Source organism: Cricetulus griseus, chromosome 2, assembly GCF_003668045.3.
Source record: "Cricetulus griseus strain 17A/GY chromosome 2, alternate assembly CriGri-PICRH-1.0, whole genome shotgun sequence".
Taxonomy (NCBI): domain Eukaryota; kingdom Metazoa; phylum Chordata; class Mammalia; order Rodentia; family Cricetidae; genus Cricetulus; species Cricetulus griseus.
In genome coordinates, this window is record NC_048595.1 from 226,700,095 (window position 1) to 226,727,502 (window position 27,408).

Genomic DNA, 27,408 nt, shown 5'->3' on the forward strand with positions numbered 1-27,408 from the left:
CAGTAGACTGGCAGTTTGATTGGTTTTCAGGGACCCAGTTGACCTGCCTGTAGACCCCAGGGAGGAAGTTCCCAAAGTGGGCAGGCAGAAGTTGGGCCCAAGGCAGGGGCTGCAGCTCTCCTCTCTGTCCTGAGTGCAGGTGGGAGTAGCCCAGTGATCTCAGTAGACTCAGGGTTGCTTGGTCCTCAGGGGCCATATTGACCAGCCTGCAGACCCCAGGACAGGAGTTCCCCTCTGTCACATTCTTTATGTCGTGCTATTATCATTTTATTTTAAAATGGAACTTAAATGATTGTAGATGAAGACATAGATTCACATGTATTTTTTTGTTTTGTTTTGTTTTTGATTTTGTTTTATGACAAGTATCTAACAGAATTCATGGAATATCCCTTTTACTAATGAGATTCTGTTTGGTCATTTACTTGACTCAAATGCATTTGTTTGTTTCTAGACTTCCTATCATTTTTATGTTTGACTCACCAGAGTACTTAGAAAGGATTTTCCATAGTAAAGAATAAACTTCAACATTGTGAAGTGTAATAAAGATTAAATCATGAACAGAATAAAAGTGTTAATTGGTTTAAACCTGTGGTTTTTAGGGTTTCCTTACTGTCTATAGTTGAATGATAAATTTTAAATTCTAAAGAGAAATACAAGAGTGTTAGGGAATCTGCTTTGGTTCTATTTCACTGATGACAACTTTGTGGAAAATACATAAAAATTTTACCCAGAAACTTACAAATAATTACCTTAGATTATATTCTGGAGGGTGAGATTAAGAAAAGTCTCATGTGTCCTAGGCTGGCCTTGAACTCTTTATATAGCTAAGAATAACCATGAATTTTTCCTGGTCTTCTAGTTTCTTCCAACCAAATGCGAAGTTTACAGACTTAGGTTATCATAGTGATTTATGTGGTGATAGGAAATGAACCCAGAGCTTCATGGCTTCATGAATTTTTATTTTATTATATATATATATATTATATATATATATATATATATATATATATATATTCGAGACAGGGTTTCTCTGTATTGTTTTTGGAGCCTGTCCTGGCACTCTCTCGGTAGGCCAGGCTGGTCTCAAACTCTCAAATATCTGCTTGTCTCTGCTTCCCAAGTGCTGGGATTAAAGGCATGCACCACCAAGCCACCCACACTGGGCTCATTCAATGTATTTCATCATCTTCTTAATCCTTCAACTCCTCCCAGATCCTCCATACCTTCCTACCAGCCAACTGCATAATGTCCCTTTCTTCCTCTCCAAAACCACTAAAAGTATATCTATTTGTCTTTTTTATTACTTTTACAATAAATGCAGTTTTACAAAAAACTAAATTTTATTAGTTTTACAAAATAATAAGTTTAATTATGGTGATTTCATGTCATCATATCTTACTCACAGGCCCACCCCTTCTACTCATTCTCATTCTCATTCTTCTATTTCTCACACTCACCAATCCCCTCCTCTTTCACTTGTCAATTGGGAAAAAGATCAATATTTCTAAATCTCTACTTCATAAAGAGCTATTTTTTTAACTTGGAGATAAGGAGAGGATAACACTGACTACAGTTTGATGATGGATTGTTTTCTCCAAGAAATCTGTATCTAGTGCTCTATATGTTAAGGCTAGTTCTCTCCTGGAAGTCAACTATAGAAATGAGTAATAGAAGTGTGTTATTTGGAATGTACGTTCCTATCAACACACATAGTCTCGCACACTCTTGATATTGCATATTTATTAGGACATAATAGAAATGAGAAAAGGGGTTGTAATTTTTAGTCATTATTGAAGTAGGGACTGAAATGGGATAAAGATAGAGAAATTCTCAGAGATTTCCTCAAGAAATAGAATCTAAAATATATCCAATCAGGGAAGTCTGAAACATGATTCCAATCATGTTTCAATACTCTGACAACCTAGCATGCACTATATATCTCAAATAGTATTGCGCCCAAGGTAACCCTCAGCATCATGATTTTCTGAGACTTGCAAGACAAAGCTGTTCTACTCAATATGGTTGATTACCATGCAGCACACATTAAAGCCAGTAAGTGAAGAGATGAGGAAACAGGGCACAGACTTCTAGAATAGGACAAAATTCTCTCTGCAGTGACAGGAGCACCTATGAAGTGTTGTCAAACAAAGACACTGAACTTGAGCCTTAACATTCAAGCTTGAGCCTTAACATTCAAGGTTCCCCTGAAGAGCCCCCATGCAGACAGCCACTGAAATGCTAACACCTTCAGCTTCAAAATTGCCTACCACTCAGGTCATATCATCGCTATCCACCTTCATAGCCCAACAAGGACCAAGGCTTCTTATTGTAACAGAAGTAATATCCTAAGAACCATCTTGAAGACAGTCTTTATATGGAATGAATGAAGAGAATTTGGTAACCTAGATATGCCCATGAGGCTTGACCTGATGATTAGAATCATCAATAGGTCATTTCATGAGCCAATAAATTTATTTGACCTTTAAAACTTGTGACCAAATTTTGTCAGCCCCATTCTACAAATGAAGAGTCGACAGCTTAAAACTGTTCTCAGGTCAGGACTGGGTTGTTCTCATTTTAGTACTTCCACATGATGGTACCAACTATATTACAGGACTTCTTAACCAAGATTTTCTTCCCTCTGCTACTTGAAAGGCCTCAGAAATAGTTCTATTTTTTTCTCTCATTTCAATACTCAGTTACAAATCAGTGTCTAATTTTCACGGCCAATGATAAATGTATATGACAGGCCATGGCCTGAAGGTCCAAATTTATGCTGTCACCTCCAGAGTCCTAGACTGATATAATTTCCTTCCTAACAATGTCCAGATAAAACAAAGCAAACTTTGGAGCACGTGTCCACACTACTAACCTTCAAGAATTTTTTATGATCCCAGACTATTCCTCAGTGCTGAAGAGGTCCTTCAAAAACTTTATTTAGGTAAATAGGAGCTGCTTTCTACAAGAGGACCCAACTTTAGTTTCTAGCACCCATGTCAGGCATCTCCTTACCACCTCTAATTCTACCTCCAAAGGAACTGATGCCCTCCTCTGTACTCTGTGAATGTGGCCTGTATGCAAACATGTGAAAATACTTGCACACAGACACACTCATACACATAAATAAAAAAAATTAAAATTAGCTAAGAAATATTTGTTGTGTACAAATATCTTAAGTGTGAAGAAAGATATTACCCTTATCTTTAATTATGAACAAACTCTAGAGTTTGGTCAAATACACATCAACCATTTTTTCAACTTTTCACAAAATAAATGTACCCACTGAATGTTTTTAATGTCAAGTTGTTGGGCATGGAGCTAGGACATTTGAATGCAATGAGCACCCACCTCTGTCTGGGATTTGCAAAACAAAGTTTTATGGAAAGAGTATGTTCAGGGAAGAGGGTTGAGTCTCATAATGTTTATATGAACTATGTGGGATACTGTTAAGATACAGATTACAAGTTAAGACCATGAATAATTTTTCAGTGGTATAGCAATTGCTGTCTTGGGGCCCTACTTTTAAAAGCAAGTCAAAGGCAATCTAAGTTATTGCATCCTCCTTATCCTGTCCTGTATTATTGGCTTGCTACCATGACACTGTTTAAACAGATAAGAAAAATTCTACTCTTCTGTTTCTTATCCTCCTTCAGACAGAACATGTTAAGGCAAGGACTCCCAAACTGTTCAAGTCAACTTGACTCACAAAAGCAATAAGCTGGAATACACATGTGAATAATCTAAACCTCCCCCTTGGTTGATATAATCATGGTGCAGAAGAAGCTCCTTGTACTTAATGTTTCTTTACTTTTTATAATACATTCAAATGCTTGTTTCTCAAAGAAAATAAATGGTAGTTATTTCCAAAATTAGGGAAACCCTTCTGTAAGCATTCAGAGTTCCCTACTGGGCAGAATTAAGTCTCAGGAAGTGGACAGGCATCAGCACTTCACATCTCAATGATTAAGTCTGAAAAAACAATTTGTGCCTTCATTATCTCATTTCCTGAGGCTAATAAGCAGTGTTTTGCACTTGACAGTGAACAAAACCTCCATCTCAAACAAGATGTGCTCAGGACTTATCAATGGTTTTTCTGTGGCTTTTGCATTTTCCAAACACCCCTGCATCAACAAAGATGGCTCATTTATTTCATTTTGTGAAAACTCTCCTTTTTCCCCAAGACTTTCCATTTCACACCATGTGAATTTTATTAAGATCACTTTCACAGAAGCTAAGTACTAGTTGGATGGGCCCGGAGGGATGACAGTCACAGCCTGGGCAATGTTGGAAGTCTCTTGAGACATTTCTTTGCTACTAAAATCCCCTTGGAGAGTCATAGGGAAGAATCCAAGTTGTCCAGTAGTTTTTGTCTCATGATATTTTGACGTTGTAACCTGTAAATCTTTCAATGATATTAACTTAAAACCAGCAGCATAGAAACCCAGCTAGTTCTTCATATTAGAGTATTAATATCACATGGATATAGTCTTCAGTTACGGTTAAAGCTGGGCTAAACTATTAATTAAAATATGATTTTATGTTATAATTAGCCTTTATTAATAAAACTGATCTGTAAATCTATTGTCTAATAATTTTCAATGTAGACTTTCTTATCAGGTGTTTGAAAATGAACATAGATTTTGAGATTCTGTTATAATATCTAATAAGAATTTCAATATTATTTTGTTATCACCAATAGCACTAACTGCATTATACTTCTTCCTAATTTATAACATAAAATAATAACTGTTTGTATCATACAAAAATAAATTAACTCAGCCTTTCTCTAGAGTGCCTATTTATTCAATGACCTCTAAACTTTCATTATTATCAGTTCTAAACTTTATAATGAAAGCAGCTAAGAATTTTTAACACTCTGAGTATGCTAGGCAACACTGTAAACAGTTTACCAACTCTTTAACATTTAAGATCAATATTAACTGGTTCTATTATTTCTGTTTTGTAAACATAGCAGAGATAGGCAGGTTGAGCATCTTGCCTAAATTTACACCCCTGTTAATGGCAGAATCTATGTTAAAACAAAATAGGGTATGCACAATAGACATTAAAACTCATGTGTTTGCCCAAAAGGTAAATCATATGGTAGCTGTTGTAATTTAAGGAAAGTAATGGGCAAGAGAAAGATGCCATGCGACAGGATTTAAGCAGAGGATTTTGGGTTTTTGTTTTTTTAATTAGGGAAAGAGATCATAAAAAGGGGGAAAGGAGAGACTGACTTCATTGGACAGGAGCAGCAGGAAAGGGCAGGCAGGGAAGGAGGAAGGGAGGGAAGTATGTGACCACAAGAGATGATCTGTAATCTGTAAGGTCAAGGTATCTTTGTTGAGATAAATATCAGCTAAACGCAAGCCAGAGCGTGCCCAGGGCATCGGAGCAGCGAGCCCAGGGAGAAGGGGCTATCATGTGCTCTGCAGTCCCTTAAGAGCCCATGCAGAGTCATCCTGACCTCACCTTGACCACACCTTGACAGGCGTGGTCAGGTACACCTGTAGCCAGCCTCTAACAGGCTTGGCTTACTGTGCCCTACAGGAAAGGCTGGAGGAGGAGAAGGAGGGGGAGGGGAAGAGAAAAGGAGAGGGAGGAAGAGAGGGAGAGAGGGAGACAGGGAGAGAGGGAGAGAGGGAGACAGGGAGAGAGGGAGAGAGGGAGACAGGGAGAGAGGGAGAGAGGGAGACAGAGAGAGAGGGAGAGAGGGAGAGGGAGAGAGAGGGAGAGAGAGAGACAGAGAATGTGAAGTGGGCAGGACCCTTTTAAAAGGGAACACAGTGAATAGGCACAGGTGGTACACTTAGTGGCAACAGCTGAGAGTGTACCCTGTTAGGACCCCACCAGCAGGCCAGTATAGAGACTGAATACTAAGCTATTTCTGAGAGAAGGGAAACCTCACTGTCAGTATTCAGACTTCAATACTGAGCATATCTAAATCATTTTTACTTGTTCCTGAACAGTTTGGAAATCATTTAAAACCTTGAGAACACTTGGATTTTCACCTTTAGTTCCCCCCTAATGTAGCATTTAGAGATGCATATATTGGATGGTTTGTTCAAGAATGAACTAGCACGAAGGAGGAAACCTGAGAGTAAGGGCATCTTTGATATGGAAACTGTTGACACATTTGAAGCCACAAAGACCCATCTCTCTTATCTCTTTTTTCACAGAATGTGTGACACAGGAGAAGGACTATTCACTTTTCAAACAAGGGAAGGAGAAATGATCTATCAGAAGGTCCATTCTGCAACACTGGCCATAGCTGAGCAACATGAAAGATTAATGCTAGAAATGGAGCAGAAGGCCCGGGTAAGGCTCCATCCTCTGTAACTTAATGCCTATGAATGAATGTTCTTAGGCTGATACATACTATATTTATATGAGTACATTTGAGTAGTGCATGGTGTTCACAAATATTCTGCCCAATATCAAACCTGTGAAGGCCAACCTTTAAGGTCTACAATACCCTAATCAGTATATCACTGAATCCAGAGCCTCTCATTTCCTGTGGAAATAAAAGCATAACCTGTTTCCCAAAGTAACATATCTTCTGACTTAAATTTTGAAGTCAAGATATTTTTAAAATATATAGATGAGTTTAATGTAGCAGCTTTTGTAATCAAATGTCTCTCAGCAATTATTATTTGTTCATTAGCAGTCAAAAATTTGAAGACAACACAATAACATACACAATCCAGACTGTATTTTCCATCTTTACATGGCTTATTATATTTCTTTTTACTCTATTTCTTTTTTAAAAAAGATTTATTTATTAATTATGCATACAGTGTTCTGCCTGCATGTATATGTGCATGTCAGAAGAGGGCACCAGATCTCATTACAGATGGTTATGAGAACACCATGTGGTTGACAGGAATTAAACTCAGGACCTTTGGAAAAACAGCCAGTGCTCTTAACCTCTGAGCCATCTCTCCAGCCCCCTCTCTCTATTTCTTTTTTAAGGACTTTCTCTACCCTCTTTTTCTTTTTTCTCCTAAGCATGTATAGATTTTTAAACACATGGTAACCTGTTTAGAGTTTAGTTTTCTGCCTGAATCTGGCTTTACTGCATATCTGTAATATTTTTTGTCTGCATGAGCAAGAAAATATGCTGTGTAACTTAAATCATGGCATGTTGGCAGATGGCTACTCCCCCTTGGTTCCCAAAAGTATAGTCTCATGGTGGAGGTATGTTTACCACCAGCTCTGGGAGCCATGTTTACCTCCCCAACTCTAAGAAGTTTCTGGTACAATTCTGCCACCAAGTAGCATGCCACCTGCTGCTCATAAACACCCTATAAGTGGTTGGTAGTGAGGCCTCTTAAAAGAGCTGCCCATATTTGCCATTTGCACGGAGCAAGGAAGCTGTCTTTTAAAAGAGCCATGCCTCTGCTCACCACCAGAAAAGAGAGCACACCTGAGAAATTGCAGCTACCAAGAAGCCGTGTTTGACTCCATTCTTGTATATCTTGAATCATTTTTTTAAGCTCTGTCAGGCTTTATTTGAAAATTTCGGACACATGTTGGAATGCCATATGTAAACATAGGTTTCCAGCAAACGCCAAGAAGCAAGTTGAGAATGCCATACTGAGAAAAAGTACCAAGCCATGTGTTAAAAACACAGATAAGAAATATGGGTTAATATAAGAGTTAACTAATAACTAGCCTGAGCTACTGTCCAAGCATTTATAAGTAATATTAAGCCTTTGTGTCAGTTATTTGGGAGCTGGTAGTTGGGACAGGAAAACTTCACCTAGTTATTAAACCTGTTTTTTTCCATTATTAACATTTCTTTACTAGAGCCACATCAGCTGAAGTATTTTGATATGCCCCCATCATCTAAGTCGTGCTATATTTTTATTGTCCCTTAAAAGGGCTGATTAGATAGTTGAGGGGGTGCTTGTGGTGATATCTGACAACCTGAGTTCAGTCCTTGGAACCCACAGAGTAAAAGCAAAGAATTAATTCCTAAAATCTGTCCTCTGACATCCACACACATCATGACAGGTGCACACATCTGCACACTTATGTGCACACTCACGCACGCGCGCGCGCGCGCGCGCGCGCGAACACACACACACACACACACAAATAAATAAATAAAAGTAATTAAATGTTTTAATAAAACAATCTGACATGTACAAAATTTTCATCAATAGTGAATAGAACAGTACATTTTCAATTAAGCAGTATTGAGTATCATCACAAAAATTACCTACTAAGTTGCTAAGACAAAGATTTATATTTTGATTTCCCTCACTGAGAAAGTTGATGAAATAATTAATATTGACTAACTCAATTATGGTGTTTTGTATACATGGTAGCTTCTTATTAACTGGCACAAGATCATTATGCACTTTTTGGTAGTTAGTGAATTGTACAGATGAATACAAGAGAATAGAAAGGAAGTTTCCCCTTTCAGCTTGCCTACAGTATTGTGAGATCAAATAGTTTGTATCAGCTGCTGGATGAAGGCTCTAGAACAGCATGTAAGTTAGTCTCATTATCAGAGGAGGGTATTTAAGGTAGCCTCTCCACTATTGCTTAGATTTATAGTTGGGGTCATCTTGTAGATCTCCAGACATTTCCCTAGTGCCTGATTTCTCTTTGAACCTATAATGGCTCCTCTATTATGATATCTTTTATTTTGCTCTCCTCTATTCTTCCCCTGACTCAACTTTCCTGCTCCCTCATGTTCTTAACTTCTTGAAATATAAATGTTCTAAGCTTTAAAGTAACCATGTATAAGACATCATTATCATGACATTTTAAATAAATGACAATAAAGCTGTCATGACAGTGGAGTCAAATTGAATTTCTGGGTAATTATCTCCTGAAAAGCCCATCCATGGATCCTTCAGAGAGAAGCCCTCTACAGAGTAAGAGGGCTTTCTTAACTGCTGCATTCACACAGTTCCTCAGTTCTGCCTTCTGTAAAGAGCAGAAATAACTCTGTATAATGCTGGATCTTAGGTGGTTTCAACATTTTCTTTACATTTTAGATACAAATATGTTTTGTACAGAAAAACAAAGGTTTATTTCCACTAAGAAGATTGCCAACTATGGGTTTCACTTTATGAAGGGAAACTGAAATCCAATCAGAAAGTGGTTGCTAGATGACAAAGAAACTGTTTTCTAGACATAGTTGGTCAGTTTTACAGAAGAATGCACAGTAAATCAATATTTAGCTGGACAGTGGTGCTACATGCCTTTAATCCTAACAATTAGGAGGCAACGGTAGCTAGAATTCTATGAGTTCAAGGCCAGCCTAGTCTACAAAGCAAATTCCAGGACACCCAGGATGTTACACAAAGAAACCCTGTCTAGAAAAACAAAACAAAACAAATATCCACACTTAAAATGCTTTTTTCCCCTGAAATCCTTATTTTCATTGTCACAGGAGAGACAAGATAGAAAGAGAAGGTAGTGAGATCTGTAGAAAAGTAATTTAAATATCAATGGAAAGTGAATGAACTCAGCCTTCTCCAGTTAAACTTCACGCAGCACTCACTAATTATTCATCACTGCCCGTCTATGAAATGATGCTCTATCTAAACAGCTGCATGGAGTGCTCTATCAGCCCTTAGATAGCATGTCAGACTCATAGGCAACTGCATGATCTGGAAAAAACTACCATATTGCATCAATTCTAAGATGACAGATCTGGTTTTGTTTCTTTTTCCTTCATTTTAGCAGCTCTCACTTAAATGTAGGTCCCAGTTTGACTGGCAGAACCAATCATTTGTAGTGCTTGGTATAATAATGGTAAGTCTTAAAATGGATGAAATTTTAGAGTGTATGAAATATAGTGATAGTTTTTACAAGTGGCAAGCATATATTCGTTTGTAACTTTTGAAGGAACTAAAAGGCTTCCCAAATGGGTTATATTCTTAGCAGTTTGGCTTCCACTGCAGGATTCCATTAAAACATTCTTCTTAGACACATTCTGAGGGAGTTCCATCAGCATGAAAAAGATACGGTTTTCTACAGCAACAACTTGGAATCATCTTCCTGTGATGATAGACAGAATATCTTTAACATGCTTGTCTGGGTATAGTCTCAGAAGCTTTAAAATTTCAGGAATCATATGCATATACAAGGGGCAAATGATATCTATTGAAACTAAATAAAGTGCTGGGGAGATGGCTCAACAGTAAGGAGCACTTACTGTGCTAGAAGACCAGAAGGCCAAGGTTTAGTTTACAGCACCCACAACTGCTTGTAACTCTAGCTCCAAGGAATGCGGTGTTATCTTCTGGTTTCCATGGGTACCCATACATACATACACACGTGCACAAATACACATATGTGTACACACACATACACATAAAAATAAAATGAATCTTTTTTAAAAAAGTAAATGCAAATTGAGTTTTCAAATTTCAAGACTCTTCTATTCAATATTATTAATTATAATCAGAAGACAAGGGCATCAGTTATTAGTGACAATGGCAAAGTATCCATTTTGAAATATCAAAAACATATCCATGAAATTTTCTTTTTTTGATATGAAATGACTGTAATGAACCAACACAACTCAATTAAAAATAAGTTGTGGTCAATAATGAATGTTAACTTGTAGTCCTAACTAACCAATTTATTTACTAGTGTTTCATTTCAAAACACTGAAAAACACATTTATTTTTTCACAAACATACATGGTAGGATTCATGCACAGGAGAAACCACACATTTTCTCTAAAAATGAACAATAAAATGGACATGACAAAAGCCTGTATATAGTTTGTCTGGTCACCGAGGCTACAATACATTATTGATAGAAAAGTTCCTTTCTTTTAGCTGCAATGTGTTGTGACTAGTCCAGATGTCTCTTCAGAGACTACATGTCTCTGCATAGAGAGGGGAGAGGATGATTGACATTTCTTACTTCTAATCAGTTAAAGCTGTCACTATATAAAAAAAGGGGCTGCCTAATATAAAAGTTCAGAACTTCAATATTGAAAGTATGTCTGTTCCTCTTATTTTATTGTCGGGGCTAACTAACAATGAGAAACCAATATCAGATATTTTTTAAATGAAAAAAATAGATTGCAAAGATTAAAACAACTCAGTATACAAATAAAATATTTCAAGGGCAAGGAAACCTTATTTCAAAACAAACAAAGATAATAAATCTTTTTTGTAATTTATTTATTAGTTCAAATTAGGAACAAGCTTGTTTCACATGTCAATCCCTTCTCTCTCTCCCTTCCCTCACCCACACCCATGACCTACCCCCCATCCATTCCACCCTCCACTCCGCAGGCAGGGGCCCTTTATGGGGGCTCCCCAAAGTCCACCACATCATCCTGGGACTGGCCTAGGCCCTCCCCCAGATGTCCAGGCCGAGAGTGCATCCCTTCATGTGGGATGGGCTCTCAAAGTCCCTTCTTACACGAGGGAAAAATACTAATCCACTACCAGGGGCCCCCTAGAGTGCAGAGGCCTCCTCATTGACATCCATGTTCAGGATTCTGGATCAGTCCTGTACTGGCCTCCCAGACAGCAGTCTGGGATCCATGTGCTTCCCCTTATATAGGCCAGCTGTTTCTGTGGGTTTAACCAGCCTGGTATCGACCCCATTGATTTTCATTCTTCCCTCTCTGCAATTGAGTTCCAGAGTTCTGTTCAGTGTATACCTGTGGGTGTCTGCCTCTGCTTCCATCAGCCACTGGATGAGGGCTCTAGGATGGCATAAAAAGTAGTCATCAGTCTCATTATAAGGGAAGGGCATTTAGGGTAGTCTCTCCACCAATGCCTAGATTGTCAAATGGTATCATCCTTGTAAGTCTCTGGAAATCTCCCTAGTGCCAGATGTCTCCTTGGTCCTACAATGGCTCCCTCTAATATGGTATCTCTCATCCTGCTCTCCTCTGTTGTTGCCCCAACTAAATATTTCTGCTCCTCCATTTCCTCCTCTCCTCTTCTCCTCTCATTCTGACAGCTCCCTCTCCCCTACCCTCATAGCTCAGGAGTTCCTGCCCCTTCCCATTCCTGGGGTCCATGCATTTTTCCCTTAGAGTCCTTGTTTCCTAGTTTCTTTGGTGAAGAGGATTGTAGGCTGATAATCCTTTGCTCTATGTCTAAAATTCATATATGAGTGAGTACATACCATGTTTGTTTTTTGTGTCTGGGTTACCTTACTCAGGATGGTTTCTTCTAGTTCCATCCATTTGCCTGCGAATTTCAAGATTCCATTGCTTTTTCTGCTGAGTAGTACTGCATTGTATAAATGTACCACATTTTGTCTATCCATTCTTCAGTTGAGGGGCATCTAGGCTGCTTCCAGGTTCTAGCTATTACAAACAATGCTGCTATGAACATGGTTGAACATATGTCCTTGTTGTATGGATGTACAATATTTGGGTATATGCCCAAGGTAGGAATTGCTGGGTCTTGAGGTAGACTGATTCGAATTTTTCTGAGCATCTGCCATACTGATTTCCAAAGTGGTCTTACAAGTTTGCACTCCTACCAGCATGGAGGAGTGTTCCTTTTTCTCCACATCCTCTCCAGCATAGATTGTCGTTAGTGTTTTTGATTTTAGCCATTCTGACAGGTGTGAGATAATATCTCAGAGTTGTTTTGAGTTGCATTTTTCTGGTGGCCAAGGATTTTGAGCACTTTCTTAAGTGTCTTTCAGCCATTTCAGATTCCTCTGTTGAGAATTCTCTATTTAGTTCTGCACCTCACTTTTTAATTTCATTGTATGGTGTTTTGGTAGCTAGCTGCTTGAGTTCATTGTATATTTTGGAAATCAGCCTTCTGTCAGATGTGGGGTTGATGAAGATCTTTTCCCATTCTGGAGGCTATTGATTTGTTTTACTGACTATGTCTTTTGCCTTACAGAAGCTTCTCAGTTTCAGGAGGTCCCATTTATTAATTGCAGATTTCAATGTCTGAGCTACTGGTGTAATGTTCAGGAAGCAGTCTCCTGTGCAAATTCATTCAAGGGTATCTCCCACTTTCTCTTCTAGAAGATTCAGTTTGGCTGGATTTATATTGAGATCTTTGATCCATTTGGACTTAAGTTTTGTGCATGGTGACAGGTATGGATCTATCTGCAATCTTCTCCATATGCGAATCCAGTCTTGCCAGCACCAATTGTTGAAGATGCTATCTTTCTTCCATTGTATAGATTTAGCATCTTTGTCAAAAATAAGTTGTTCATAGGTGTGTGTGCTAATGTCAGGGTTTTTAATTTGATTCCATTGGTCTATCTGTCTATTTTTGTGCCAATATCAAGCTGTTTTCAGAACTATGGCTCTATAATAGAGCTTGAAGTCAGGGATGGTGATGCCTCCAGAAGATTCTTTATTGTACAGAGTTGTTTTAGTTTTTTAGTTGTTTTTTGTTTTTCCATATAAAGTTGAGTATTGTTCTTTCAAGGTCTGTGAATAACTGTGTTGGGATTTTGATGGGGATTGCGTAGAATCTGTAGATTACTTTTGGCAAGATTGGATTTTTTCTATGTGGCTTATACCTATCCAAGAGCATGGGAGATTTTTCCATTTTCTGGTATCTTCTTTAATTTGTTTCTTTAAAGACTCAAAGTTCTTGCTGTACAGGTCTTTCACTTGTTTGGTTAGTGTTACCCCAAGATATTTTATATTGCTTATGGATATTGTGAAGGGTGATGTTTCTCTGATTTCTTTCTCATTGGATTTATCATCTGTATATAGTAGGGCTACTAATTTTTTGAGTTAATTTTATATCCTGCTACTTTGCTGAAGGTGTTTATCAGCTGTAGGAGTTCCCTGATAGAGTTTTTGGGGTCACTTATGTAAACGATCATATCATCTGCAAATAGTGAAAGTTTGACTTCTTCCTTTCCAATTTCTATCCCTTTGATCTCTTTTGTTTTTTGTCTTATTGCTCTAGCTTGAACTTCAAGTACAATATTGAAGAGATATGGAGAGAGTGGACATCCTTGACTTGTTCCTGTTTTTAGAGGAATCACTTTGAGTTTCTCTTCATTTAGTTTGATGTTGGCTGTTGGTTTGGTGTATATTGCTTTTATCATATTTAGATATGGTCCTGTTACTCCTGTTCTCTCCAAGATCTTTATCATGAAGGGATGTTGGATTTTGTCAAAGGCTTTTTCAGCACCTAGTGAGATAATCATGTGGTTTTTCTTTTTAGTTTGTTTGTATGATGTATAACATTGATGGATTTTTGTATGTTGAACCATCCTTGCATCCCTGGGATGAAGCCCACTTTATCATAGTGGATGATTTTTCTGATGTGTTTTTGGATTCGATTCGCCAATATTTTGTTGAGTATTTTTGCATCTATGTTCATGAGGGATATTGGTCTGTAGTTCTCTTTGATAGTTGTATCTTTGTGTGGCTTGTGTATCAAAGTAATTGTACCCTCATAAAAACAGTTTGGCAATGTCCCTTCTGCTTCTATTGTGAGGAACAATTTGAGGAGTACTGGTATTAGCTCTTTTTTGAATTTATGGTAGAATTGAAGCCAGTGAAGCTATCTGGCCCTGGGCTTTTATTTGGTTGGGAGGCTTTTGATGACTGCTTCTATTTCATTAGGGGTTATAGGTCAACTTAAAGTGCTTATCTGTTCTTGGTTTAATTGTGGTGAGTGATATCTATCCAGAAAATTGTCCATTTCCTTTAGATTTTCAAATTTTGTGGAGTACAGGTTTTCAAAGTATGACCTGATGATTCTCTGGATTTCCTCAGTGTCCATTGGTATATCCTCCTTTTTATTTCTGCTTTTGTTAATTAGCATGCTCTCTCTCTGCCTTTTGGTTAGTGTGGGTAGAGGTTTGTCTATCCTGTTGATCTTCTCAAAGAACCAACTCTTTGTTTCATTGATTCTTTGTAATGTTTTCCTAGTTTCTACTTTATTGATTTCAGCCCTCAGTTTGATTATTTCCTGGCGTCTACTCCTCCATGGTGAGTTTGCTTCTTTTTGCTCTAAAGCTTTCAATTGTTCTGTCAATTCTCTAGTGTGACTTTCCTCCAGTTTCTTCATGTGGGCAGTTAGTGCTATGAACTTTCCTCTTAGCACTGCTTTCAGAGTGTCCCATAAATTTGGGTGTGCTGTGTCTACATTCTTATTAAATTCTAGGAAGTCTTTAATTTCTTTTTTTAAATTTCTTCCTCAACCCAGGAATGGTGCAATTGTGTGTTATTCAATTTCCACCAGTTTGTAGGTTTTCTGCAATCTGTATTGCTGTTGAATTCTAGCTTTAAAGCATGGTGCTCTAATAAGATACAGGGGGTTATTTCACTTCTTTTGTATCTGTGGAGGTTTGCTTTGTTGCCAACTATGTGGTCAATTTTGGTGAAGGTGCCATGTGGAGCTGAGAAGAAGGTATATTCTTTTGTGTTTGGATGGAATGTTCTATAGGTATCTGTTAAACCCAGTTGGGTCATAACTTCTGTTAGATCCTTTGTTTCTTTTTTAAGTTTGTTAAGTTGTCTGCTGGTCCTGTCTAGTGGTGAAATCAGGGTGTTGAAGTGTCCTACTATAAGTGTGTGTGGTTTCTCGTGTGGTTTGACCTTTAGTAATGTTTCTTTTACAAATGTGGGTTCCTTCATATTTGGGGCATAGATGTTCAGGATTGAGACTTCATCTTGATGGACTTTTCCTGTGATGAGTATGAAATGCCCTTCTTCATCTCTTTTGATTGATTTTAGTTTGAAGTCTAATTTGTTAGATATTAGGATTGCTATACCAGGTTGTTTCTTGGGCCTATTTGATTGGAAAATCTTTTCCCAACCCTTTACTCTGAGGTTATGCCTGTCTTTGAAGTTGACATGTGATTCTTGTATACAGCAGAAGGATGGATTCTGTCTTTGTATCCATTCTGTTAGCTTGTATCTTTTTATAGGCAGGTTAAGACCATTGTAGGATATCTATCCAGGACCTTCTGGCTTTCAAAGATTCCATTGAGAAGTTGGGTGTGATTCTGATAAGTCTCCCTTTATATGTTACTTGGCCTTTTTCTTTTGCTGCTCTTTATATTTTCTCTTTATTCTCTAGGTTTGGTGCTCTGATTCTTATGTGTCTAGGGGACTTCATTTTGTGGTCCAGTCTGTTTGGTGTTCTGTAAGCTTCTTGTACTTTCATAGGCATATCCTTCTCTAGGTTGGGGAAGTTTTCTTCTATGATTTTGTTGAGTATATTTTGTGTACCTTTGAGCTGTATTTCTTCACCTTCTTCTATACCTATTATTCTTAGGTTTGGCCTTTTCATGATGTCCCATATTTCCTGGATATTTTGTGTTAGGGATTTTTTGGACATCAGATTTTCTTTGGCCGATGACTCTATATCCTCTGGTGAGTATTCAACAACTGAGATTCTCTCCATCTCTTGAATTCTATTGGTTATAGTCACATCTTTAGTTCCTGATCATTTATCCAGCCTTTCTATTTCAAGCATCCCCTCATTGTGTGTTTTCTTTATTGTGTCTATTTCAGCTTTCATGCCTTAATCTGTTTTGAGTGCTTCCTTCACTTGTTTGGTTGTTTTTTCTTGGCTTTCCTTAGATTCTTTAAGAGATTTGTTTACTTCTTTAATTTTTTGGCTTGTCTTCTCCATTTCGTGTAATTTTTGCTTGATTTTTTTCTATTTCTTTAAGGGTTTTTCTTGTTTCCTCTTTAAAGTTCTCTATCATCTTCCTAAGATAATTTTTGAGGTCCATCCCTTCTTCATCCTTTTTTGATGGGCTTTTCAGATCTTGTTGGTGTGGAGTCCCTAGATTCTGGTGGTGTCATATTGTTCTTTCTGTTGTTGAGTGTGTTCTTGCTCTGTCTTCTTCCCATCCCTTCTTCCAGTGAGTGCTGGTGGGGTCTCTCCCTCTCTCAGGTGGCAGGCAGAGGGCTCAGCTTCTGGCGGCAGCTGGATGGCAGAGGGCAGTGGATGGACAAGGGTGAGGTGTGTCTGGACTCAGGGTAGGCCTTTCCGGTTTGGGGAGGTCCACTCTTGCATAGGTGGGCTGAGGCAGAAGGGAGCAGGGATTGATGGGGGAGGTTGGGGGGCAGAGCAGCGCCCAGACTCACCTGAGGCTCGGGTGCTTGCCGAAGGACCATCAAATAAGTCTTAAAAGTCAAAATAACAATTTGATGGGTGAGAATGGACAAGCTGGTGTGCACCTATATGCCTGGCATTTGGGAGGCTAAAACAGGACTATCACAGATTCGAGGGCTTCATAGCAAGTTCCTGTCTAACAAAGTAAAAAAAATTGTGGGAGGATAATGAGTGCTGCTTTTGGTGAAGGTGATCACATCTCTCATGTCCTGTGGTGTTAGGTGAAAGTAGGCATGGTGTGTGGAAGCGGCATACATTAGTAAGACTAACAGAGCAATGTGAACTGAAGCTCCTTCTTTATCTACCTCTTCCTAGAAGAGGCTCTGTGGAGCACGACAATAGCATCTACTTTAGAAAGTTAGTCTGAAAGCAGGGCTATTTTGAAAACCTGGGGATAGCTAATTCATAAAGAGGCTAACAAAGAGAAATGAGCTACGTGTGTAAATTCATCAATCCCAGTTTTCTGTGTGTATATATACTGAAATTTACTTATAGAAAGCATTATCTATTTAAAATTTTAAAGGAGAAAAATTGTGATGTAAAACAACCATGAGCTTTAGTATTTAATATGTGTTCATCAATAGTCTTGTATTAAAAGAGTAGGTCTGTTTAGAGGGACACTCTCTCAGCCTAGACACATGGGGAAGGGTCTAGTCCCTGCTCCTAATGATATAACAGACTTTCAAGATCCCCCATGAAAGGCCTCACCCTCACCCTGGGGAGCAGAAAGCAGATGGGATTTGAGGTTGGTGAGGGGCATGGGAGGAGGGGAGGAAGAGGGAACTGGGATTGATATGTAAAATAAGATTGTTTCTAATCTAATTTTAAAAAAAAAGAGTAGGTCTGTAAATACATCTAATTACAAATGTGAGATACTCTAAGGGTATCCAGGTATTTTTTCATCTCTGCTGCTGGAGACAGAACATAAGGCTCCACCATCAACCTTTATTCAAGGCTGTTTTATTTCTTTTTTCTATTTTTGAGACAGGGTCTCATTAATTTTCCTGGTCTTGCCTGGATCTCAGAACCCTCCCACCTCAGGCTCTTGACTAGCTAGGATTATAAGAATGTAGCACCAAGCCTGGCTTGAATATAGATATGTTCTTTAAAGTATCCTTGATTATAAAAATAAAAGAATATTGTAAAACTACTTTTTATGCCATTAGTCTAATGCTAGGATTTGTTTTATATTTTTTTCAAATCACCTGGATGTAATTTGTTAGTACATAATTAAAACATACAGTAGTAACAATCACTGTTCCAAGCTAAATTAAAATAATATCCTATGAAGAACAAATGAATGACATTGAACAACTTCCATTAAATGACTATGTAAATCATATTTTATTTGTTACCTTGAAACAAACTCAGCAAAAATGTATTCTAATTCCTTCCCATTTATCTTGAATAAAATGGAAGATTAAGCGTGAGGTGCCCCTTACTGAAAATTAAGCCAAGTCTGTGTGAAACCAATTGCCCATAAACCATCAAACTTCAAAGGGTTGTTTTAATGACTACAAACAGTGCCAAGCATGGCTGGCTCACTGTCCCTGGGGTCTGTGTTCACATACAATTTTAAAGTTTCATGAACTTGATTCTAAGAACAAAGAAAATGTGGTATTCTCAACTGGGAGTGCCATGTACACACTTCTTTATTACAAAGAACAACATTTTTCTTTTTACAACTGACATGTATTTCACATTTTGCTGTGTCTTTTGGTTATTGATATCTTTTTATTATTTTTATTTTAAAACAATCTGTTCTCATTTTACATATCAATCTCAGTTCACACTCCCTCCCATTCCTCCTGCTCTCCCCAACTTTGCCCCACTCACCCCACCCCCATTCACTCCTCAGAGAGGGTATGTCTTTCAATGGGGAGTCAATGAAGTCTGGTACATCAATTTAAGGCAGGATCAAGGCCCTCCCTGCTATATCTAGGCTGAACATGATGTCCCTCCAAAGAGAAAGGGCTCCAAAAAGTCAGTCCAAGTACTAGGGATACATCCTGGTCTCACTGTTATAGGTTTTTTTTTTTCCCCCGTTTTCTTTTTATAGCATATGTTCTTATCTATTCTCTCCTGCCTCAGACATATCAACAAACATGTTGGCATACATCCCATGAAGCACTTAACTCATTACATTGATGTGATGGTTAGCGTTAATTGTTAATTAGACAGATCTAAAATCACCTGAGAGATAAGTCTATGAGAGATTTTCTTAATTTAACATTCAAGGCAGAAGCCCTACCCACTGTTGGTGTCACCATTCCCTGCCTGAGACCCTGAACTGTATCAAGAAAGAAAGAAAACTAAGACCTACAGCATTCACTGCTCTCTCCTCCCCCGCCCTCACAATGATTGTGATGCTGCAGCTGAGCTCATGCTGGCTTGAGCTTCTCACCATGGTGTTTGTATCTTTTAACTGTAAGCCAACCTTTTCTCCCCTAAGTTGCTTTTGTCAGAGGATTTCATCCTGTCAATAGGAAAAGAAAGAAAGATACTATCCTTTTTTGTTGTTGTTGTTTGAATCATTCATGTGTACACACAGACACTCAGATATACATGCAGGCACACTCATGAATATACACAGCCGGCTTAGCTCTATTGTCTCTCTCCTACCTCTCCCCACCTGCCCACAATGATCAAATATTCCTTCTCTTTATATTGCTCTGATTTGTACTTCTATAGATCTCTTGGCTTAGACCAAATATGTGTCCTCTCCTCCGATGTCATTTCTTTGATTGCTCTGTTTTTGCAAATGGTTTTAGGATCTATTTCTACATTACCTATATATAGATCTCAGATATATACAAATAAATAACTTCTTTAATTGATTGCCCAGATAATATCTAAGGAAGCTTGCTCATATGGGTATCGACTTATCTGTGTATTGAGCACTTTTGGCCTTAGCCATGTTCTTTGGCATTGCCTCTGTGGGCAATACTCTCAGGTAGGACACAGACATCTCAACTACTCTTCACACTTGGTGGAGCTGTGACCTGCACTCTTTTCAGACACAAAATAAGCATTTTCTGGTTCATTGCTCAGCCTTCCAGTGAACTAAATGTTATTTTAAGTGGCTACAACATAAAGGAGGTGGCAGAAAGCACTGGCAAGTGTTTCAAGGGTTGAGCTAACTGTTCCCCTGTCGAATTGATTTCTGCATCTGTGCTGAAGCATCCTTTCTGACTCCTAACCCTGCTTAATCCTAGCCTGCAAAATGAGAAGCAGCTGAGTGCTGCCTGAAGAAGAGTTAGTGGTTAAGCACTCAGAGAGGCTGCCACAAAAGCCCAGGGTTTGTTGTGGTTTCTTAAACAATTTCTCACTAGAAAAACACACACATATATATAATCAATATAGCTGATTCTCCCAGAAAATGAACTAGAAAACACGAATCAATCCTGTTTCATTTATTAAAACACAATAATAAAACAAAAATGGTATCCTTTCTTTTTCAATTCAGCACAGCTATCATTAAATATCAAACAAACAAACAAAAAAACAAAAAAAAACTCAACTGAGAAAGTCTTCATCAGATTACGTACAGCCAAGTCTGTATGACTTTTTCTTGATAAATGATGGATGTAAGAGTGCCTACCCTAGGATATCACTGACAGTGACAACACCCCTAGACAGATGGTCCCAAGTTGTACACAAAAGCAGGCCTAGAGAACCATAGGCAGCAAATCAGTAAGCAGGGTTGCTCCATGGCTTCTGCTTCAGTTCTAGCGTGGAGTCCCTACCCTAACTCATCTCAGTAAGGAAGAATTTTAAAATGAAATAAACCCTTTCCTCCCCAAGTTACTTTTGTTCACAGTGTTTTATTTGAGCACTAGAAATTCCACCTGTGGGTTTGTACAAATGATCTCATAGTTTTACTTTTACAGACTTATGCAAATGTGCTTATTTCTTTCTATCTTTCTACTATAAATATAATTTTCTCCACTATGGCTATCCAAAGGGTAACTTTCAATGAATTATTTATAGGTAACAAGATAATTAAAAATTACTGGACAGATCATACTCGAGAGTGTACATCTTCCTTGTGAGATTACTTAAAGTCTCCTATAATAATCTGGTATGGCTGTAGGAAATATTGTAGAGTGGGTGGCTTAACCAACATAAATTTACTTTTTCACAGTTCTGTAGTCTAAAAGTTAAAAATCAACACTGAACAGGTGTAGGGTTTTTTCTGATACCTCAATGCAAGCCTTGTAAATGTCCGTTTTCTAGTTCTGTCATCCCATGGCCTTTCTTCCCTTGACTATTATTCCCTGGAGTCTCCTCTTCTTATAAGGCCCTCATCTTCTTGGACTAGGGTTGTACCCCATGGTCCAGCCACTTTGTAGAACATGCCTCCTTTTTTTTAAAATCACACCAGGATTTTGTACTTCGGTGTATTTGGTGAGGACATAATTCACTCCATAACAGTGTTATATATAGATATGAATGGTGAGTGACACTCTAATGTTGTGCAGGAAAACACAGGTAAACAGGTCAAGAAAAATCCATAACCAATTTTTATGGTACAGATGTTTCTCTTTCCACAAGTAAATAGAAAATAACTAAAGTGAAAGCAAAGGAATGAAGAAACTGAATATAGCCAAAGGCATTGACAGCAAGGACAGGGAGAACTGTAGTAACAAGAGGGCAATGCCTCAGATGTGTAAGGGGGAAATTTTCTGCTGGTTTCCTAGTATTTATTTTCAAGAGTTACCATATGCCTATTATATTTCTGTGACGCCCAAGACTGACTAGTTAGTGTAGAAAAGTGTTTACCAAAATTGAATTAAACTACAGAAGGAAAATGATTTTCATTAAATTTCAGAAATCTCTATGTTATGAAAAATAATAAATTAGGCTAGATTAAGAAAACAGTAAAGATCAGATAATAAACCGAACTATGATTAGTATGAATTCACTTTAGTTGATGTTATTAATGGGCATTGCTGACATGAATTAAATAAAGATTTATGTGTTTAATCAACCCCATGTTTCATATGAGAAGTTGGCTTCTTCTCTCCATGACAGCACAATAGAAAGAAACCTACCTCTACTTCTAATACTATAGAGGGAGATGAAGTTTATCCATGTTGGTGGTGCATATTGATGGTGTCTTAACATGGTTTGCTCCACACACAGCTGTTTCCAGCCGCCAGGGCTGGAAGGTACAGGAGGCTGTAGGTACAGACAGCTCTATTTAATCTCAGCACAGGAAACAAAATCTGTTTCCTTCACATTCCAACACATACCAATGTATATGCATTATGGGTGTGGGAAACATGCATATTGTGTAAGTAGGGAAGAGAACTTGAAATATATTGTTTGAGATTCCTAGGGGTCAGCTTCAAAGTTGCTCTGGCAGCAGACTTTTCAAATAAACCAAGTGTGTTGATCTTGTACAAGACAGCAAATTCAGATTACTCCAAATTCCATGTTCCAATGTAATAGCATTTCACGAAGATTTCATACCAACAGAACAAAGAACAGCAAAAATTGAGGCTTTTTCCAAATACATCAATGGTAATGTCAAGTGGAAAAATTACAGTGAAGCAGAGACAACTCTGCTATAGGGCTCAAGTTATCTGACGTCATTCTTAGCTTTTGGGATGGCAGTAGCTAAAGGGTCTGCTTCTGTTTATATAGGTTGTGTTAAAGTAACAAAGATGGAGTTAAACCATTTCTATATTTTTAAAACAATATAAATAAATAAATCTAAATTTCTTTTTTAATTGCAAATCTATTCCTCTCTCTCTCTCTCTCTCTGTGTGTGTGTGTGTGTGTGTGTGTGTGTGTGTGTGTGTGTGTGTGCTAGTCATATCCCTGGTGAACGATATAATCAGCTAACCTCAAAACAGTACATTGAAAATGCAAGCACATTTAGCTCTCTACGGAGATTCTCAGAATATTCATTCAGTGTGTGAAAGAAAAACGATGCATTAAAGAAAAGCAGCCCTGCACAAAGGTGGGAGGAGGTATTAGGGAAAGTCTGAAAATGGCTCTTTTGTGTTCGGCACCTTTTCTGGGGCATGCCACTGTGGCAGCTTGCTCCTTCATTCCTTGAATCATTTCACCATTCTATACATTGTAAAACACTGTGGGCAATGTAAATACTTCTCAACCACTGAAATGCAAACCAGTCTCCAAGGTGGAAGCCACTGAGTTCATGTGTGCCCCTCTGAATTAGGCAGAGTCCATTCCTAACAAATTAAGAATATGTAGTTTTTCTTTTCCCTCTTGATGTGTGTTTTAATATGTATAGTGGCATGTGGCATGTATGTGATGTATGCACATGTGTGACAGGGTGAGCACCTATGTATGGAAGCCAAAGAACCATCAGGTATCCTGCTTTATCACACTCCAGCTTATTCCCTTGTGACAGGACCATTTACTGGACCTGCAGTATACTCTCATGTGAACAGACAAACACACATGATCCTTCTCAAGTGTTCATTCCTGCAGCACTGGGGTTACAGGATTGCACCTGGATACCTGGCTTTTAAGCCCTTTTACCCATTGAGTTATTGCCCCTTTCCAATGTTCACCCCACCCCCATCCACCAACCATCCCACTCCCCGCCCCCTCTAAGTCTAGTTAGAGCTGTCTGTATGTGCACATCTCAGGGACTATCCACTGGAGCATGGGAAACCTGTCAGTGGCAATTTCACTTTTGACACAGTTATCGTTCAATGGGGAATTATATGGATATCTTTCACATATTTTGCTTTCTGTCACACCCATTCAATTCTTGGCATTTTAGAGGGTTGATTTGAGCTTGATATCTCCAAGAAGGCCTAAGATACATTTTCCTTCTCTTTTAGCTTCAGACAAGCTTGACTGAACCAATGACGTTATCGAAATCCATCTCTCTTCCGCGTAGTGCATACTGGCATCACATTACCCGTCAGAACAGCGTTGGAGAAATCTACAGCTTGCAAGGCAAGTAGCTTTACAATGAGGAAGCCACACTGATTGCCAACCACTTCCTTCCTTGAAGGAGTCATGCAGATTGCTGTGTATTTGCATTGATTGCTTTTCCTTTGTTTCCACTTTTCAACTGTCTGAGGGGCACAGTTGGAACTCTGAGATTCACCATTACTCTTTTAAAGCTATCATTTTATACATACATGCTATAAAATGATTCTAAAATCATCGTGATGGATAAGGACCAAATTTGGCAGAAGATGTTGACTAAAACAAAGCACATGGTGGAAAACTGAAAGTTGAATTCTGAGGTCCATGTTGTGCTGTTTTACAAAGTACTTCTTTTCCTAGGAATTAGCATCTGGTCAGGAGCTGTTTTCAGGCTTGGTACTAAAAGGCTTCACAGACTAACACACTGAAGCTTTCAGATGTAGCCCACTTCTTATCAGAGAGTCACTGGGGTGGGGCAACATAAAAGGGGTAGAGTGTAAACAGGATGTCTCTGTGGTTTTCCCAGTGACCAGCTAACCGACACGGGAATGGTTTGCTGAATGAAGGGACATGGAAAGTATCAGACAACTGATGTACAGCCACAGAAACCCTGCAGTTGCCTTTTCTATCTTTTCTCTCTTTGTTTTTCCAACTTTTTAAATTTGAATTAGAAACAGGATTGTTTTACATGACAATCCCAGTTCCCTTCTCCCACCCGTCCTCCCCTACCCCCCCCCAACTAAAACCTTATCTGTCACATATCCTTTCTGCTCCCCCTGGATGGTGAGGCCTTCCATAGGGTGTCATCAGAGTCTTTCATATCCTTTGGGATAAGGCCTAGGCCCACCCCAGTGTGTCTTAGATCAGGGAGTATTCCTCTATATGGAATGGGCTCCCAAAGTCCAAACCTATGCTAGGAATAAATACTGGGCTTCTACAGGAGGTCCCATAGGTTTCTGAGGTCTCCTCACAGAAACCCATGCTCCTGGAGTATGGATCAGTCCTATTCTGGTATTCCAGCTATCAGACTGGGGAGCAAGAGTTCCTGGATGTTCAGGTCAGCTGTTTCTGTGGGTTTCACCAGCTTGGTCTGGACCTCTGTGCTCTTCACTGGTCCTTCTCTGCATCTTGGTTCCAGTTCAGTTCGGTGATTAGTTGTAGATATCTTGTTCTACTTCCACTAGCTGCTGGATGAATGCTATAGGATGGCATATAAGTCAGTCATCAATCTCATAATCAGGGGAAGGCATTTAAGGTAGCCTCTCCTTCATTGCTGAGATAATTAGCTGGTGTCATCTTTGTAGATCTCCAGACATTTACCTAGTGCCTGATTTCTCTGTAAACCAAAGATGTCTCCCTCTATTAAAATATCTCCATTCTGGTTATTGTGTATTCATCCCCTGATTCATAGTTTCTGCTCCCTCATGTCCTCAGCATCCCTCTTCTTCTGTCCTTCTCATTCTCCTAGCTCCCTCCCCCCTCTTCCCGTGCTCCCAATTTGCTCAGCAGATCTTGAACCTCTCCCCTTCTCCAGGGGACCATGTATGTCTCTCTTAGGGACCTCCTTATTTATTAGCTTTTTGGCAGTGTGGATTGTAAGCTGGTAATCCTTACTCTATCTCTAAAATCCACATATGAGTGAGTACAGACCATGTTTGACTTTTTTGCGATTGGATTACCTCGCTCAGAATGTTTTTTTCTAGATCCATCCATTTTCCTGCAAATTTCAAGATTCCATTGTTTTTTCCGTTGAGTAGTACTCCATTGTGTAAATGTACCACATTTTCTCTATCCATTCTGCAGTTGAGGGACATCTAGGCTGCTTCCAGTTTCTGGATATTACAAATAGTGCTGCTATGAACATCATTGAACATATGTCCTTGTTGTATGGATGTGCTTCTTTTGGGTATATGTGTAAGAGTGGAATTGCTGGATCTTGTGATAGACTCATTCCCATTTTTTTGAAGAGTCACCGTACTGATTTCCAAAGTGGCTGTACAAGTTGGCACTCCCACCAGCAGTGGAGAAGTGTTCCCCTTTCTCCACATCCTCTCCAATGTGAACTGTCATTTGTGTTTTTGATTTGGCCATTCTGAGAGGAGTAAGATGGTATCTCAGAGTTGTTTTGATTTGCATTTCCCTGATGACTAAGGATGTTGAACACTTTAGTATGTGTCTTTCAGCCATTTTAGATTCCTCTATTGAGAATTGTCTATTTAGTTCTGTACCCTACATTTTAATTAGGTTGTTTGGTGTTTGGGGGACTAGCTTCTTGAGTTCTTTGTATATTTTGGAGATCAGCCCTCTGTCAGAAGTGGGGTTGGTGAATATCTTTTCCCAGTCTGTGGGCTGCCATTTCATCTTGCTGACAGTCTCCTTTGCTTTACAGAAGCTTCTCAGTTTTAGGAGGTCCCATTTATCAATTGTTGACCTCAGTGTCTGTGCTACTGGTGTAATGTTCAGGAAGCAGTCTCCTGTACCAATTAATTCAAGGGTATTTCCCACTTTGTCTTCTAATAGGTTCAGTGTAGCTGGATATATGTTGAGATCTTTGATCCATTTGACTTAAGTTTTGTGCAAAGCTTGGGTCTAACTGCAGTCTTCTACATGTCTGCAACAAGTTATGGCAGCACCATGTTTTGAAGATGTTCTCTTTGTTCTGTCATATAAATTTGGATTGTTTGTCAAAAATCAGGTGTTCATAGGTGTGTGGGTTAATATCAGGGTTTTCAATTCTATTCCATTGGTCTACCTGTCTACTTTTGTGCCAATACCAAGCTGTTTTCAGGACTATAGCTCTGTAATAGAGCTTGAAGTCAGGTATGGTGATGCCTCCAGAAGTTCCTTTATTGTACAGAGTTGTTTTGGTTATGCTGGGTTTGTTGTTTTTTCCATATAAAGTTGAGAATTGTTCTTTCAAGGTCAGTGAAGAAGTGTGTTGGGATTTTGATGGGGATTGCATTGAATCTGTAGATTGCTTTTGGCAAGATTGCCATTTTTACTATGTTGATCCTACCTACCCAAGAGCATGGGAGATCTTTCCATTTTCTGGTATCTTCTTTAATTTCTTTCTTTAGAGACTCAAAATTCTTATGGTACAGGTCTTTCACATTTTTTGTTAGTGTTACTCCAAGGTATTTAATGTTGTTTGTGGCAATTGTAAAGGGTGATGTTTCTCTGATTTCTTTCTCCACCAATGTGTCATCGGTATGTAGTAGGGCTATGGATTATTTTGAGTTAATCTTGTAACCTGCCACTTTGCTGAAGGTGTTTATCAGCTGTAGGAGTTCCCTGGTAGAGTTTTTCGGGTCACTAATGTAGACTATCATATCATCTGCAAATAGTGATAGTTTGACTTATTCCGTTCCCATTGGCATTCCCTTGATCTCCTTTTGTTGTCTTATTGCTCTAGCTACGACTTCAAGGA

The 27,408-nt window shown here is 38.7% G+C and overlaps 1 protein-coding gene across 1 annotated transcript in view; it reads left to right on the forward strand.

Annotated features, from left to right (window-relative positions):
* The window catches only part of Dok6 (docking protein 6), a 385,984-nt gene that overhangs the window by 281,294 nt on the left and 77,282 nt on the right, over nucleotides 1-27,408 (forward strand). The window contains exons 6-7 of the mRNA XM_035439067.1: nucleotides 6,180-6,318; nucleotides 23,888-24,005. Coding sequence (XP_035294958.1) covers nucleotides 6,180-6,318; nucleotides 23,888-24,005 — 257 coding nt within the window. The remainder of the gene's footprint in view (nucleotides 1-6,179; nucleotides 6,319-23,887; nucleotides 24,006-27,408) is intronic.